The following is an 18260-nucleotide window of genomic DNA, read 5'->3' as shown; positions in this document are numbered from 1 at the left end:
TTGATCATCTTTGAACATCTTCAGCTCAGAAGTCAAAGCCATTGTATTTGACTACTGGCCTGGCAAGGGATATTTGTGATGGCTGCAGATGTTCTATCCGCGAAGCATTTTAGGGCAGTTATATCAGAGAATCATAGAAAACCTCCAGTTGGAAGGGACCTCTGAAGGTGATCTACCTTCCCCCTGCTCAGGACAGGGCTAACATCAAAGCCAGAGCAGATTGCTCACGTCCTTGTTTTACTAAGTTTCAAATATCTCCAGGGATGGAGGTTTCCTGATCTCTCTGGGCCCCTGCTCCACTGTTTGGACACCCTCATGATGAAACACTTTTTCCTCATGTCCAGCTGGAATTTCCCTTGCTGCAACACATGGCTCTTGTGGCTGTCTCTTTACTGTGCGTCACTGAAAAAGGTCCTGCTCTGTCTTCTCTATAACTCCCTTTAGGTAATGGAAATCTATAATTAATTTACAACACACACATTTACTTTGCCTTCTCTTCTCTAGCTAAAGAGCCTAGTGCCCTCAGACTTTCTCCATATATCACGTGTCCCAGCCCTGACCATCTTAGTGGCCTTCCCCTGGAATTGCTCCAGTCTATCAACATTTCTGTTGTACTAATGGGCCCAAAACTGGACATAGTACTTCAGGTATGGTCCTGCTAGTGCTAGGCAAAAGGAAGCAATCTCTTGTTGCAGATTAGACAATCTTTTTGGAGACTGCTTTTGCCAAAAACTAGTAGTTACGTTTGGCCTGGGAGCCAAGCTTCAAAGGCATGTGCTGTCTGCAGTCACTGAATTGAACTTAGCATCCCACATTGCTAATTCAGAGTGCGGTTCTTAACTGGATACTTTCTGATATTTGCAGTCTTTTTTCCCCTTCAGTGAAATATACTTAGGGATAAAAAATGAGTCTCGTGCTAACACCTTTTAGTCTACTACAAGCCACATGCTCTTGCAGTGTACCTTCCATGAGGCTCCAAGGAATGAAATGATGGCAAATAGCTTGGCAGCTTGTTGCAGCCTTTCTCTGTGCTGCCTATCCCTTGTAACTCTACAGATGATAATAAGGGCCTATTGAGCATGGGGAGCAGTCAGATCTGCCCAAGTTAAGGCCTGTGCTATTGTATATGCATCTGTTCTGGTTTGTTTGTGAACTAGTTTGGTGTATTTCTGTGTGGGCACTGAAGCAGATGGGTGATGAGATGGGGGTCAGTCCCTCAGCAGAATGAAGCTTTCTGCACCTTGAGTAAGCAATTCACTGACTATCAGTTGGTGCAAATTAAAAATCTCTGGCCATGCCACTAAGACCTGATGTACCTCTGAGCTATGTCCCGGCCCACAGTGGCATAAAATCAGCTGTAACAGTAGAGAGATCCACTCTGAAAATGCCCTTAAAACATACAGAACTACTCCAAGGATGAAGATCAAAGCCAATAAAGAGCTTTTTCCTTATTCTTATGAWGGCGAAATTCAGCTTCATCTTCGTATAAAGTCTTGAGCCAGATTGTTCTGTCCCAGTCTGTTTTGTGTTTCAATGGAGGTATTTTCCACTGAAGATTTGCTGCTGGTTGCTAACTGGTATTTGTCAATACCTCCAGCCATGGAGACCCCACTACTTCCCCAGAAAGCCTCTTGCAGAGCTTCCCTCTTGTTAGCATCATGTTGCTTGTTGGAATATCTTTCCTGAATCTTCCTCATAGCTGTGGCAAGATTATCACGTTTAAATTATAGTTGTGATGTAAGAATGAAATTTAGTTATAACGGTGGTGTAGCTAGGTATCAGGGCTATGCCTGCATTCATACTCAGTGCACTTGATCATTAATTCTCTGGAACTCCTCATAGCCTATGCATGGGTGATGTCAATAAATTGACTTGAGAAAAGGTGATTGAACTTCTAGTTGGCCTCACAACAAAGCATTTGACTAACCGTTACAGGAGCTCTCTAGGTAAGAATTTCATAAAGTCCTCCAGGCAGCTCTTGCTGTGTATATAGATATTGATAAGCATTACTTGTACACTTAAATGTGCTTGTTAACATCCTGAGTTCCTGCTGCAGGATTGACCAAATTGTACATAGATACAGTACTCATAGGAAGTAAAAACTATTCTTGTAGATGATGGTCACATAGGACAGTCTTTTGGACCTGGTTAAGATAGGAAGCATTTTGTATGTAGTTTTAGATAATCTGGGCTTCCGCTAAGGGGCCACATAACCAGGCTGGATAACTCTGTCCAGGATCCCACCACAGCAAGACCTGTGCTGTGTCCTCCCACTTGCTGGAAAGCACATCTCAAAAGGAGCTGGACACATAGGAGGAGGGTATCCATACTTACTGCTCCTCATCCTGAAAGGAGGCTGAGACGTCTTTGGAGGGATGAATGGGTTGAGGCCTTTTGTAGTGGGATAGGTTTTGGTCTGAGAAGAAAGTGACTTTATTTGGAATGGCGATGACATTTTGATCCTGGACTGGGGGGAAGCAAGGATAGTGTGCATATTTCTGCCTCCTTATACCTAGCAGAGAAAGAAAAGGCCACAGTATTGGAAAAAGTATTAACTATTTGAGTAATGTGTTAGCTCACTTTCCACTTCAAACAAACAGTGGAATGAACGGATGAACAAGCATCTGCTCCTGCACTGAACTTGCATACACATAGCAACTATTTGGGTCGTGACACTCCTTGCTAGGTTATGTTATCAAGCTGCTGGTGAAAAGCTACTCTTTTGCAGTACTTGTCTGTGTGTATGTCTCAGCCACAGACAATGCAGGTAATTAAAGGTTGCCTGCCCTTTTGACTAAAGAGGGCTAATATACTTCATGATAATGAGGAATGCACATGGATATCAGCACCCATTCAGACGGTTAATACTGGGTAGCAGTTGCATGGTGATCCGTTGTCTTAGGGTACATTGTATTCTTCTGTCCCTATGCAATAAACCTTAGGCAATAGGGATTGTCTCTGTATTGTCCACTGTGTTTCTGGAAGAACAGGATCCTACTYCTTGACTGGAGTTTCACACAACTGTTATTAATGGAGCTGTGGTTTGTGCGGTAGCAAATGAATGCATGTGGAAATCTGCTCTAGTTGTTGGTCAGCCAGGTGCTGTTTGAAATTGCTGTTGTATGCTGTTGTATGTTCCATATTGCTTGATGTCTTTCACCTTATTTTAGGTATCCAACATCTCGGTCCAAATGGTGACTGGAGAAGATAGATTGGCAAAGAGGATTCTGGCAAGGAAAAAACATGGCAAATTGCAATTGAACAAAGAAGAGAAGCCAATGTGGAATTTTCAAAACAAAATCATTCTTTTTACCCTTGTTCTATTCATTTTAGGTGTTATAACCTGGACTTTACTGTGGCTTTTCATTGGTGAGTTAATGAAAGCTGAAGCTAATCACTATCCCTAACAGCACTCTCAGTTATTTTTAGGATCTCACTTGTCCTGAAGGCTTTTTCTAAAATAAACATGCATCTTATTTAAATGAGACCTGGAGGACTTTGACTGTCTTTGTTAGGACTTGTATCAGAAGGCTGGATTAACAAGCAATTACAAAAGCAGGCACAGCTGCTTGCTGTAGGAAGTGTGTCCTTTTTTTTTTTTTTTTTTTTAATGGGTTGTGCAAAGCATTCTTTATGTGTACTAGCTAATCGTGCAGGCTTGACAGCTCTCATGAACTTGATTCCTTAGAAGTTCTGCCTCCCACTGTGTTTCTTGGCTGAATAAAGGCCATATAAGCCCTTTGCCTCTCTCACAGAATAGATATAAAGAAGCTAAAAGGTTTCAGGGAGCAAAATGTAGAAGGCAAAAGCATTTTTCCAAGATCTGTAAAAACTCCGGACAGGATTATCATCTCTGTGGAACGTTTCCTTCCCACTTCATGTGCCTAACTGGGCAGGAAAAGCTATGTTCTCCTCTTCAGGCCCCTGAGGCTAATATTGTGTAAAATTCCTTAGGGATACTCCAGAATCTGGATATTGATATTGCCTTCATTTTGCTGCTTCATTTGTACAGTGGTATCTTTCCTTGTGTGTAGAGTTGCAGGTGCTCAATTAGTCTTCATAGTGTGGAGCTTGTCTAGAACAGTTTGGCTGTGAAAATATAGGGTTCGTTTGGTAGAGTCCTCTCCACTGTAAGGCTGAATAGGTCAATTTGGTTTGGAATTAGATCAGTAAAAGCACTTTATTGTTATTTTTAAAAAAACAATTGGAGGCTAACTGTGGTCTTTGTTTCTTGCAGTTCAGGCAGAAAACAAAGATGCCTTGTATTTTGTTGGACTGTTTCGTGTTGCCAACATAGAATTTCTTCCAGAATACAGGCAGAAGGAGTCAAAAGAATTTCTCTCCATGGCACAGAATGTGCAGCAAGTGGTAAGATGCATGGGCTGCCCAGCTAGCAAAATGTTCAGACCTGTGAACAGGAGGTGCGGCTTTCAGGTGGCATTGAGGAGAAGCCTTGTGGTGGGCCTTGTTGTGGTGTTAGATGTCTTTATTTCTCTAGAAGACTGTGTACAAAGGGTGGGTATCTGGAGGCAGGAAGGGACTAGCTGCTTTTAGCTTGTTAATTATAAACTAAATTTGGGAAAGGTCTGTTTGATATGTAAAAATATATATATATATTTATTCCCCCAATTCAGAGTCTGTGAATAGAACCTTACAAAAGCCCTTCAAAACTTAATTGCCACTTTTGAGACTTTAAACTGATGAAATTTCTTGTATTCAAACTGGTATCTGCTGCCAGTCTTCTGCCTTACAGCATCTATAATTACTCTAGAATTCTTGAACACATTTACATTTATATCTGATGCCAGATAATCTAAAGGACTTTATTCTTCCCAAACACCAGTCAGTCAGAGCAGAAATAGTACTTTCTTGTAGGCTATTAAGGTTGCTTTACACAGAGAAGAGAGAGGAGGGAATCTTGGTCAAAAAAGGAATTTGATTTTAAAGGCATGTGGTGTGGGGAAGAAAAATCATTAATGTCAGGAAACGCAGCACTGTCCACATGAGGGTTATAGCAATAGTGACAAAACTGCCTAACAAAATGAAATGGATCAGATGCAATCAAGAGATTTTTGAATAATTGCTAAGTTTTTGTCATCTTATAATTTGAATTCATGCTTGTGTTTTCCAGCTCTATCTTTGATAAGAGGAATGAATTTTTTTTTCCCCTGAAAGACTTGACGCAAAAGACTTGAAAGCAGGCAGTTTAGTCTTCCTCCCGTGTTAAGCACTGCAGTGCTTTCAGGAAGGGGTGCAGCAGTGTGTGAAGTGTCCTCCTCTACTCCATAATGGCATCCCAGCTCCACTGTTTTGATGGGGAGCAGCTCTAACCAGCTGTGATCTCTGATCCTATGTCTTGCTCTTGGCTCAGAACGTCTTGTGGTTGTGGCACATAATGGAGAGAGACAGATGACAGCCAACAGATGTGAATTGCCAACACTGCCACCACCTCCTACCCGAATATAACTCAGAAATATTTTTCTGGCTGTAATCTTTGCCTGAACTCACCAACAGATTTTTATATCGCTGAGCCTGTGCTTCTTGATGACTTGACTACTGGCCAAAATCACTAGTGTGGTTTTTTGTTTGTTTGTTTTCCTGCCCTTTTGTTCATGGCTTCTCATTCATAGATCTCCAGAGTGATAGTGGAAGAACCTCTCAAGATAGCCTCCTTTTTCCCTTGAATATGTAAAACCCCTTGCAGACTAATCTGGAGAAACACTGAGATCCGCCCATTTTATTTAGGCCTTCAAAATAATTGTTTGGACTTCCTGTGTCAAACACTAGAAATTTGGGGTTAATGTTAATGTGATTCTTGCTGTGATTTTTATGGCCTTTGCATCAAAAGAATCTGTTACAGTAACTTTGGCATTGATTTTTAACTACTAGCAGCAGGCTGGGGTCTGAACAGCTTGAGGTACATGCCACCTTGTGGCTTTAGCAGTGTGCCTCTTTGTATACAAGGAATGAAGGTTATCATCAGGCTTTGGAACAGCTAGAATCAGGACCATGCTTTCCTCAAAGGCAGTCCTATGGCATGAAAGGCAGAATTTTTTCCTTCTCCACATACTTTACACTGTGTTAGTAAGAAATATGTTAATGCTGAGCTATTAGTGAAGAAAATGGGCACAAATTGAATTGAAAGACAAGTAATTTCATTTAAACACATGAAAAAACTTTGCTGCTGTGAGGGTGGTCAAACACTGGAACAGGTTGCCCAGAGAGACTGTGAAGTCTGCATCCCTGGAAATATTCAAAACCCAACTGAACACAGTGCTGGGCAACCTGCTTTACTTGACCTTGCTCTGAGCAGGGGGGTTGGACTAGATATCTCCAGAGATCCCTTCCCACCTCAATTACTCTGTCATTCCCTGAAAATACTCTGCTGAATACCTTTAACTGCATCCTTATTGCAGCTGGAGAACACACACAGCATTACAAGAACGTGCTCATTTCCTGAAGAATGGCCATAAATTTTCAGTATCAGGAAAGAGAAGCTCTGTGTGTGTAAGATTTCCTGGGCAAAGAATGTGCATGCTTTTCAAACTCACTTATTTGTGAGAAATGTTGCTACATGTGTCAGCTGGTTTTGTGCGGAAGATCTGATGCTTCTTGGGAATATTGGACTCACTATGGATGTTTGAAGAGCTGATCTGTCCATGTTTGCTGCTTTGACTGGATTGGTTACCCTATGTTTGGAAATCCTTGCAATTGCATAATCCTATAGAAAAGAGGATGTTCCCGGGAGAACTTGGGCATGTAACACCTCTAGATCTGGTTGTTTTAGAGAAATGCTAAATCTTCATCAGCGTAATACTTTCTCTTTCAGATGAACTTGGTTTACACAACCTCTGCTTTCTCCAAATTTTATAAGCAGTCCGCTGTTTCGGAAGTCAGGTAAAACTGTAGTTAATGTGTTGGTATTTTTGTTGGATATTGTATAATGCAATGAACTACAAGAGAAGCCTATTTTTGGTTGTTGTGATTTAATCTCTTTGCTATGCACTTGTAATAGCAAAATCCATTTATAACCTGTACCAATTCATTTCACACAAGTAAGGGCAAACTTAAGTCATATAAACAATTCCTTATCTATCAGGAATATGGTTTAAGGTAGAATGAAATAATGTAACTAAAGGGTTTGGTGATAGTTTGGCTGCTAGATCGTCAATACACAGAAGTTTGGCCTCTGTTAGAGCACAACTCTGTATTAGAGTTGTGCATATTTTATAAATAATATACATTGATATAAAACTATTTTGTACTGAGAGAGCTCTGCATAGTGGGAAGGAAAAATCTCTATACTCCTATAAGGTACACTTACTCTAGTATTCAGTATACAATTAATGCTAGAGGTTTAATTATGGTTGATACTGTTGAATCCTCTTGAACCAATACAGTTTTGGAGTATGAGTTTCCAGGGTACCATGAATTTAAAGATCTTCCTCCCCGCCACGGGGGCAAACAGAGATTGGGGTGATGATAGGGAGCCTCTAATGCATTATCTAAATAGTGTAGGCAGCAGTTTTGGCATACTGCACAATACAGCACACTGCACAGTACAGGGAGAGGTGCACAGAGAAACAGAGTACTCCATTATTGGAGATGATCGTTCTTTCATTTCTGTTATGTTCTTTAGAAGAAAATCCAGTTCAAATTCAAGTAGATGGGATGATTTCCACAGACCTCAAAAGTCAGGATCCCTCAGGAAATCATTCTAGCGAAGATTCCTAGTTGGAGATTTAGGGGGTTTTTAGGAAAGAAAATATGTCCAGTGTGTGAAAACAACATGGCAAGATGCAATATGAGCCATAGTCTTCTAAATTTCTACTTCAGAAACTTGTGTTAAGAGTCCTGTCTTGATAAAACCTTCACCATGACGGCAAGCTATTGGACCTCTTTATTTCAGTAACAACAACAATGGAGGCCTTCTTATTCATTTCTGGATCGTATTTGTAGTACCACAGGCGAAAGGCCAAGTGCTCTGTGAGGACTGTGTGGCTGCCATCTTAAAGGACTCCATTCAGACAAGTATCATCAACCGGACCTCAGTGGGAAGTCTTCAGGGCCTTGCAGTTGACATGGACTCCATTGTACTAAGTGGTTAGTATTAGGACACGCCCATATCCTTCAGGAAACACTTTGTAATCAGAAATTTTTATCTTGGAGTAACAGTTTCTATAAACATACCAAAATCTCTATTGTGTGCTTCTAATATTCAAGTTATAATAATTAAAAAAAAAAGAAAAATTGGAGGTCAAGTTAAGGTACAAAGTGTCCTGATTGCAAAGGCTCCTATACTTTAAGGGGTTATGTCCAAGTTTAGAAGTTAATCCTGACCATTTGCAGCCAGCTCAGATTTGGGTTAAGCTGACTTTACAAGTGTCAAAAGATCAAGGGTTAAGGTTTCCACAGGGATCAAACTTCAGCCCCTCTGTTAAAAATGAGATTCCTGTCACCCCTTTAATAAAGATTAAAAAGYGTATTATAAAGCTGCCATTCTTTTTAAGTGCCACTCCTGTTTGGGGAGAAATCAGCAATGTAGTGTTCAGGTACCTGGTTAATGCAATTAGTTACAAAATCATGCATGATTTTCAGCTCTGTGAACAAGGTCAGAACAAGCTCCACGCACATGAGTGTCTAATTGAAAGCTGAGAAAGACTTTGTGGCAATGGATGAGGAAATGACCTCCTGGGCATAGCGCACATGCGCTCTCTGTGTGTGTGTGTGTGTGTGCGCTTGCCTTCCGTTGAATTTGACTGCTCAGCACTGAGATTCTGCCTATGACGTGACTGCTCCAAAGCTGCTCCCAGAATTTGCAGAGATTGAGGGGGCTTTGGCAGCTTCCCTCTTTGACATAGCTGTTCTGTTCTGCATGTTTAGCATTTCATTTAAGTGAGTGTGATTGAATTAAACTCCATATTCTGGATTTTGTGCAAATGAGAAGACTTACAGAGCTTTCTTTCTTTCTATGCAGCTGGTCTTCGATCAGATTATTGGTCAACAACGGGAACAGGTAACTCGCCATTCTTGGAAGCTTCCTGACAGAGGAGAGGTAGAAAAGGAAGTTGTTAGTTCATCTCTTAGGCTCAAAGATACTGTTCAGCATTATTTTAAGAGGATTAAATTCAGGCTTAGCATTTATGCCCTGACCAGGGGTCTTGCATGTGACAAATATATAAACTGTCTGCCTTTATTTTGACTGAAACTTTGCAAATGTACCTGGGAAATAAACCAAGTAAGTCCTTTGTTTGCAGTTCCTTCCGTTGAAGGGAAAGAATGTAACCACTTCTAATTTGGGTAGTATTGAATTTAAGTCCATTTATTGGTGTTTACCCTCAACAACAGCAATGCTTAGGTCTGTCCTTTTTCCTCCTCCCTTTTCTCCAAGATGGATGATGAATTTTGCTTTTAAATGGATTCCATAACAGAAGTTAGTCTAAGCAGTTGAATTTTGCCAGGTTTATGGGAGACACCTTTCAAATACCTGCTTGGTTTCATGTTGTAACCTTCCCACTGGGGTTCTTTGGCAGTGTGCAGGGAGACTTTACAAGCAGGACATACACACAAAAAAGTACAAGAAAAATTACGTTGATTAATACATAGAATAGATACCTAGGACTAACAGGCTGCTAGACTAAGCATTAATATGCTAATCACCTTTGATGCAGAAACCTGATGAGTCTCTGCTGGCCCAGCAGATGTCAGTCAGCTAGGGATGTGTTGGCTTCCCTTGCTCCTTAGAACAGGCTTACTCTTCATCTGGCTAAATTGCTATCTTTTAATTCTTCCTTTTTTTTAAGGGCTTTATACCTTTTCATGTCTATGTTTCTCTTTTGTGAGACACTAATTTTTACTGTTTCAACAATTAAGTTTCTGTCTGTGTTTTCTGCTTCTGTTATCTTGCATGATTGTAGCTTACACACTTTCTCAGAGCTCAACAACTGCTTTTCTCAGTGCACCCAAGTCAAGGTCTCATAGCTTTGCTGACCACAGCTGGACTTTTGGTCACAGACCCTGGGCCATGGGTTACAGTGCCTAGTTTGATATCAGCCCATAATTTCTCAAAATTCAACTCATGTTTGCTAAAAAAATCATTTATTCAAAACCTTTCTTGAACTTAACTGTAAAGCATAGCGTTATTGGCCTTTGTCACATCTCTTTACAGGCATTTTAATTATATAAAAGAACTGTGTGCATTGGTGATTACTCACAGAGCTATTTTGGCTAGTTTCAGTTATTTCAGTATTCTAGGGCAGAGGAATTATTACAGTCAGATCTCATGCTTGAATTTATTCCAGAATGTATTCTCTAAAGGAGAAGAAAATAAGTGGAAGAAGAGTGTAGCACAAAAATTGATGCTAAGGTCCTTTTAAGACTTATATGATCTACAGAGGGAGACAAATGACATGCCACGTTTTAGATGTCTTTCAGAGACTTACAGAGTAGTTGAGTGCAGTTGGACTGGTATCTAAAAGAAGCATAGTGCTGGTATGCGATGGGGTTGCAGGGGAACACCAACATGGATTGCCGAAGGATTTAAAGCCATATATTGGTGCAATTTTATTTTCTGACCCAGGCTGGGTTCCCTTCAGTGTCTCTGCTTCAGGCTACAGAACACGGTACAGAGATGCAAGTGCTAACGCAGCAGCGCACATGGAAGGTGCATCCTGCAGTTGTGTTTTGAGAGCAGTGGAGTTACTTTAGCATGAAGACTCATCTAGTTGACTAGTTCAGACACAGCACTGGCATGCAGATTTATTGACAGATGGATTAGAAGAGGGACTTGTGCTGATTCAGCTGACACTAGTGACTTGCATTGCCATGGTGTGCGGCTAAGCAGGATTGATTTGGGTAAAGACTGTACCCAGCTTTGGTTTCAAACTGGTATGTTTGCATTGCCTCCAGTTCCAGAGCTGGCTTTTAATTCTCTGTGCCATGCTCCTCGCTAGCAGTGAGCTAGTCACATTATTAAGCATTTAGTAGAAATTATTGTGGTCACTTAACTCTAAAGAGCTTCTTTATGAGCAAGGCTGACTTTGTTAGGGGTGAGTAAATAAGCACAAATAACTATTATGAAAAGAATGTTATTGGGAAGAGATAAGAGAAGAGGGAAGAACAATGGCTCAACTAAAGCTTTAAATAGTCCTAACTGTAATTCACTTGAACGGTATGTGACCCTTACAATTGTTCAGAAGCATTCATACCATTAGTTTCAAGATAGTAAATTAGAAGTGGAAGTCAGACAAAGCCTGCCACTTCCTGTCTTGATTACCTGCTAGTAAAAAGGCCAGTGTTTAATCTGAGTCAACAACTGAGAGGGAACTTTCGCAGTGCTCTAATTGATGTTCCACGACTAGCTATTTCAGAAACTTGTCTTTTTAATTGGCAGAGATGCATGCAAATATTTACTTTGGGTCTTATTCTCCCTAGTTTGCATTTTTGCTCCTTCTCGCCTTTCAAAAAGCTATATTAAGAGTTTTAGGTATGACAAAAACAAAAAAAATCCCTAAGCTTTTTGCTGAATGGAAACTGCAATATTGAATTGAAACAAAGACCTCAACATATCTGACTTGAAAGCCATAATGATTTCAGCTTAATTGGAAAGTCGGATGCAAGTAGGGTAATTTTCTGGTGATTCTGGTCTAAATTATGACATGGTTTTATTAAATAAATTTAAAAAAAGCTATGTTGTGTTGGCTCACCTATATTGTGTATATTTCACAGGACTTCCATTTCTAACAGTGACTTCTAGTGCTGCAAGTTTTCAAGATTTGATAGGATAAAGTCCTAAGCAACCAGGTCTCAGTTCATTTTGACCTTGTTCTGAGCAGGAGGTTCGACAAGAAATGTCCTAGTGTCCCTTCTAACCTGAACGATTTTTTCTCTCAATTTAGTGGCAGCATTTACAGCTCATTTCTCCTAAAACATCGAGGAGCCAAACATTTGAATAATAATTTAAAAATTAAGCCTTTGTTTAAAGGCTTAAAAATTAAGCATTTTTGTATTATTCTAGGTTATATGTGTGTGGGGGGGTGTTTTTGTCTGTTTTTTTGTTTGTTTTTAATAAGCATCCTAATATCCATAGGGAGAGCAGTTGATTTCTGCCCTGCCAGTAGAGGAACATTTTCCAGGGAACAATTGTTTGATTTAAGTTGTTTATCCTTAAGGCTTCACAGAGCTTTGTGCACTGCAAATAACTGTTTTATAAAATGTCAGTGTTTTAGTGCAAATATCCCTACAACTGTTTATTTACAGTACTGTGTGCCATCCTCTGTAGTTTTATGAATAGACTTTTCCTTGACCACAGACGTAACTAACTAAGATGAAAACAACAATTGGGACAAATAGGCTATTTTAATGTTTAGATATGCTTTCATATATTGCTTTAGTTAAATATTACTTTTAGGGTTTTTTCTTTTTTTGTACTTCATGTGGATTTAGCAGTTTCAGAGCAGGTGTCCAGTGCTGAAAATGTGACATTTCCACAGGAACAAATTGTATGTATGATCTGTATGCTGATCACCTACATGAGCGCTTTCCTCTGGATGTCCCTGCTACTTCAGGGGGAACAATCTGCTATTTTAAACTGATCGCGTTAGTGGGCCATCTTATTCGTCTTTCAATAGTATCCCTTCAGATTGAAGCAGATAACTGCATCACTGACTCGCTAACCATTTATGACTCTCTGATGCCAATCAAACATAAGATACTATACCGGTGAGTATAAACTTTCCTTGATAATTCATTGACAATAGTTTGTTTTTTCTGAAGATTTGCCATCTGCATTTTAGGGGTTTTGCTTTCTTTAAAACACTCTGATCTTCTATATCTACTGTTTATCTGTATCTACTATACAGATAATACCTGCAAGATACATTTTTTTTTTCTTACACAAGGAGAAAAGTTGATCTTGCTGATAAAAGGAACAGCTAAATATTCTTCAAATTTTTTATTTTTTATTTCACGAGAAAAAACTTCTTCACTGTGAGGGTGACAGAGCACTGGAACAGGTTGCCCAGAGAGGCTGTGGAGTCTCCTTCTCTGGATATTTTCAAACCTGCCTGGATGCGATCCTGTGCAACGTGCCATAGGTGACCCTGCTTGAGCAGGGGGGTTGGACTAGATGATCTCCAGAGGTCCCTTCCAACCTCAACCATTCTGTGATTCTACAAATAAAATGCATTCTCACCTAGATACAGAAATACGAGGAGTTCACACATTACTGGACGGAATTTTCTGTTTCTTATCAGGAAACAGATGTTGACTAAAAGAAAATGTCAAAATTTTCTCCCTTGAGGAAAGTTTTCTTCCATATAAAGTTTAGTGCTCTTCATATGAAGACTGAAGTTCTAAAACTAAGTCTTCTGTGGGTTTTGGTTTTTTTTGGCTGCTCTATTTGAGCTGTTTAGAGTGATGATAAAATCTAGAGCAGAGGCTCTGATAGCTTGAGGAGGGTAGGGTCTATTTTTCTTTTAGGGCCCACCATTCTTGTCTGGGGATTTTTGACTGAAATTCCTAGTAGCTAATTTGATAGGGCTCTGTCAGAGTATAAGGTAAAGACACCATCTTCAATAAATGAACAAAATGCTCATTGTTTTGACCCCTGAAATCATTTCTCCTGGCCTCTGAATGTATGAATAAGCCTCAAAAACAGCACTGGCTTTTTAGTACTCTTAGACTGCTGCCCTCCAGAAATCTGAATCACTCACTGACTTGTCCATGAAACAGCAGATAGTGTTCACTTATTTAGTGGTGGTGGTCTAAGGAGGTACACCAAGCAATGCATACAGAAAGTAACATTTTTATGAGACCAGTTGATAACGACTCAGGTTCTCTGCTTCAGACTTGAATGATATCTTGCTCGTCTTTCCTACATCCCTGGTCTGCAGCTAAATCTGTTGGTCTAATAAAATAAATTCTCTCTCCCTACAAACCTCTTTGCTAATGACCTCATTAATTTTTGCTGGGTGAAGGTATAAAAGACTAAGTCAGTATTATTTCCTGGAGTTGACCAGTCCCTCTTATTTTTCATGTTTATAGTTTCTTTCCTTCTTGCAAGAAGAAACTTGGCAATACCAGGTTTCTAACTGGTCTTGTGACGGGTTCTTCTGTGTTGAAGTGCATGAACCTTTTTTTTTTTTTTTTTTTTGCTAGGCTTTGGAGTAGGTGAGCTCTGCAGCAGTGGAAAATTTACACACAGAGTAGGAGTGATGTGTTTTTGTTACAGATTGCTTATGAATGTACTCTGCATTCTTCCCCTCTCAGAGCTTGTGAACCAGCCGATTCATTGGTGTCACTTGTGTCCACAAATAATCTCATGTTGGTGATATTCAAGGCAGCACAGATAAAGGAACAGAAGGAATTCCATGGATATTTTGAGGTCATTACACAAGAAAGTAGGTTTTTTTTCTGAGTTTGGATATATATTTACTATGTTATTTCTACCTGAGAGATCAAAGTGTCTGTCATGTTCCTGAGTCTGGATAAATGACTCCTTGCAGATCCATATCTGATTTTCTGTTTTCTACATCTCTCTTTTTCATCTCTTCTAAAATACTAAGTGATTGTCTTCCTTTTGAATAACTTCAGCTGTTCAAATTAGCTGTCCTTGTGTGAAGTATTAAGATAGCATGTTAAAACCAGCACTGACTGAATTAACTTGTTCAGGACTCCAGTGTGCCAGTAGATGGAGTAGTTATTTCAGGCTTTGAACCATTTTTTTCCCTCTCCTGGTTTGGGACTCTCAGTGGTGATGTTAAAGGTGGAAATTTCAGAAGATAAAGCCTGAGTCAATCTGCTTGCATTTTCTATTGGTCTCTGCCTCCTCGTTAATACAGAGGAATCGGCTATGCTTGTGCATAGAGTCCCTTTTCCACCTGATATTGCTTTAGGACTTGTTTTGATCATGATCTACAATTACTAGGGACATCAAACTGGTAGCACAAGGGCAAAGAGTATAACATAATCCAATACCTGGAAATTCAAATTAATCGGAAAGATGCTGAATAGTTTTGATAGTAAGAGTATTTTTTTTTAATTCTGTAAATTAATGGGGCATTCATAAAAAGGAAGTTCTGGCTTCCAGAGGGCTGATTCTATTAGCACATTGTCCATTTCTCTTTCAACCGGCTACATGCTTTAAGACTAGATGTCCTCAGGTATTACTGCACATCGATGCCTTGATGTGCAATATTGTTTGTTTGAGACTTGTTTGCAGAACTGCCTTCAGTGAAATAACTGACATAAACCTTCACAATGTTTTCTCCTGTTCCTGCAGAGACAAAATAAAAGTCAACAGCCCAATAAAAGGCTCCATTTAAAGAAGGAAAAGACATTTTATGATTCCCAAACTTTTGAGCTGAAATGTGAGGCTGCAGTCATTTCTGACAGCCTTAATGTATCTAATAGATAATGTGAACTGGTGAGCTTCCTGTTTTGTGAGAGACGGATCCAACAGATTATCTGAGCAAACATTCCTAAATTTTTACATCCCTTGTCTGTCTGCATCATTTGGAAGTGGTTTTTTTTTTTTTTTTTTTTTTTTTTTTACAGCTCGAATCCAGATAAACATAATTCCTAAGCTGTCCTGTTTTGCATTTGAAGAGTTGTGATAAATTTGGATGCTTAGCCCACAGAAAAAGCATTAGTGGAAATACGTTAAGGTTTACCAACTTCTGTATCTCTCTCTTTTTTTTTTTCTCCCCCCACCAGAGTGTGGAAAAACAATAGTGACAAAAGAGAAAACTGGCTATGAAGGGAGGATCATGAGTCCATATTATCCAAGCTATTATCCTCCAAAATGTCTCTGTGCATGGAGCTTCCAGGTAACATGGCATGTGCTCTCTCTCTAAGCATTATTTCATGTTTTGGGCACAGAGAGCCTTGAAGTAAAGCAGACAAGACTGTGTAGGGCTTAATTTGGGTTCTCATAGATGTGGCAGTTTATCAAAATGAGACAGCTGAATAGCTGGTTGTCGGTTCAGGTTTTTTTTTTTCTTCTTCTTCTTTTTCTGTGCCCTTATTTTCGACCAAGATATCAGCTAAACTGTCTGGTTCTGAAGTTAAAGAGCTGAGATAAATTTCTGAGGGTCAGCCTATAAACTGTTTCACTGCAGAGAATGCAAGACTTCACTGATTTTTCTTCTCTCCTCCCTTCCCCTTTTCCCAAATTGGGGAGGAAAAAAAAAGGGACAAAAGAGAAACCTTTGTCCTCTAATTTAGTCAGGGCTGCTGCTTCTCCATTATCCCCTATCAGCCTATTTTGTTATGCTTAATAAGTTGAACTCTGTCTTCTAAGACAGGCTGCCTATTTCTCTGATTTTTCTTAGTATCTTCTTTTCAGCAACTTTTCAGGTACTTTCCTGCATGTGAATGGCCAAAAGGTTACGTCTGTTTAAGATAGTCTTGTCATGCGTTGTCTGATTTCTCTAAAATGTTGCAACTCTACCCTGTGTAGGGTAATATCTCACAATTTGTTATGAACACAATCTATTAATACATCTTCTTTTCTAGCCAGATTACTCGCTGAAACAACAAACAAAACAGATTTCAGAAGTTTTTCAGGAACTTTTCTGGTACCTCTGTGGCATCACAGTGTTTTCCTCTGTAAAAAGCATGGCACTGGATACAATGTAGTCTGTTCTTTATCTACCTTTCTGCTTTTGCTACTCATCTCTAGCTAAAGTAGTGGCTGCCCACATGGAATCACACCAATTAAAGTGGAGTCGAGCTAGCCAAGACCTAAAGTCTCTTCCTCCTCTAGAAACTAGGACAATGACCTTTTTGCCAAACTTTGAATCTTCAGATCATACTGGCCTTCTGAGGCAAAGGTTTCTGGACAGTTAACATGGGCAACCCCCTTGGACTTACTTCTCAAAACCATTTAATTTCCCAACAGTTTAATGTTGAAACTTCCCTTGTTTCCCAAATTATATATCATCTGTAAGAGAGAGGAGAAAAAACTCCATTTCTGATTCTTGTTCTGACTCAGCCCTTCCTTTTTACAAAACAGCGTTCCTTTAAAAAGATTCTGTTCCTTTTAAAAAAGGAACTTCTATTAATTATGTACCCTCATGATACTACCGCACTGAAAATAATTTATAAAATACTAAAGAATCCTTGGCTGAGCAGGTGCTAGCAGAAGACTACAATATTGTGGTAGAAATAACTCCTAGTATTTCAAAGGTGACACTAGTATTCAATGCAGTGTCTAACTCAACCAACCCCTGGGGCTGCCTGTCCCTGTGCAAGTAAAGTTGGATGCATTTGAGTGCTTTGATTTCAATACAAAAGCTGCCTTCTTTCTATGGCCAGTGGCATTTTGAAGATGAAAGGATTGTTTGCTTGAGGGGGAGAAAGCCTGCAACTGTGGTTGGGCTTTGCCAACCTTTGCTTTTACTGGTGACTGAATAGCTGGCAGGTGTCTCAGGTGCTGGCTGTTGAGCTGGGGAAGTCAGCACAGCTTTCCTAGCTTGGCATTGCTAAGCACTGTAATTGCTGAGGTGAAACTAAGGACTTTCATGTGCTGTGTCCACAAAAGGAAAAGGGAGACTGCCTGTACTGTCTTTCTTGCTCACAACAGACGCCACAAAAGAGCCTTGGTATAGCACTGAAGTTTCATAACTATACCATAAGTGAGAAGAATATTAAAGGCTGTGAGCGAGGATGGTGGAAAATTAATGAGCACATGTAAGTACTTCTGCACGGTTATTAAACTAATGTTACCAGAATCAACTTTCCCATCACTGCAGCAGTTGGCTCAGAGAGGTTCCGCAAAACCGGAGGTACTTCACTGGTGTCTATGACCATTCCTCTTTCACTTTGGCTGATGAAGTAACTGAATCTTCATAAAATACATAAAAAGTTTCCAATGAAAAGTACTGCAAAGCTGAAAATAAGGGCTCTCTGTGCTCTCTGGTGAGGTAGAAATGGAAAGAGCGGGTGAAGAGGGGTGTCCTCTGATCTTTAAGATAATTCTGGGTTTCCTGGGATCACCAAACAAAGTCTGTAGAACTCTTTTAAGTGTAACTTAATTCCATGATTGCTTACAAGGACACTGAATCTAAATAACTTCTCAGTGAAAGGTATTACAGTGAGACTATTGGGAATAGAACAGTAACTGCTTTTGCAGTTCCTGGCTCTTGAAAGAGAAACCACACAAAGATTGGTTCCTAAAGTACACTGTTTCTTGAGTGTTTTTATTAAAATTTGTTGATACTGCTGTTTTCTTGCACACATTTTCCACAGGTCTTAAATTA

General features: G+C 39.7%; 1 protein-coding gene across 1 annotated transcript in view; it reads left to right on the top strand.

Annotated features, from left to right (window-relative positions):
* The window catches only part of TMPRSS7 (transmembrane serine protease 7), a 33396-nt gene that overhangs the window by 1488 nt on the left and 13648 nt on the right, over nucleotides 1-18260 (top strand). Inside the window, 9 exon segments of the mRNA XM_026058351.1 lie at nucleotides 3171-3369; nucleotides 4238-4368; nucleotides 6830-6897; nucleotides 7910-8103; nucleotides 8978-9016; nucleotides 12492-12720; nucleotides 14269-14399; nucleotides 15715-15827; nucleotides 17585-17691. Of these exon segments, the coding sequence (XP_025914136.1) occupies nucleotides 3171-3369; nucleotides 4238-4368; nucleotides 6830-6897; nucleotides 7910-8103; nucleotides 8978-9016; nucleotides 12492-12720; nucleotides 14269-14399; nucleotides 15715-15827; nucleotides 17585-17691 (1211 nt within the window).

Source organism: Apteryx rowi, unplaced genomic scaffold (genome assembly GCF_003343035.1).
Source record: "Apteryx rowi isolate R43461 unplaced genomic scaffold, aptRow1 scaffold_146, whole genome shotgun sequence".
Taxonomy (NCBI): domain Eukaryota; kingdom Metazoa; phylum Chordata; class Aves; order Apterygiformes; family Apterygidae; genus Apteryx; species Apteryx rowi.
Note: the sequence above shows the minus strand (reverse complement) of the source record. Positions and strands in the feature narration are given on the sequence as shown.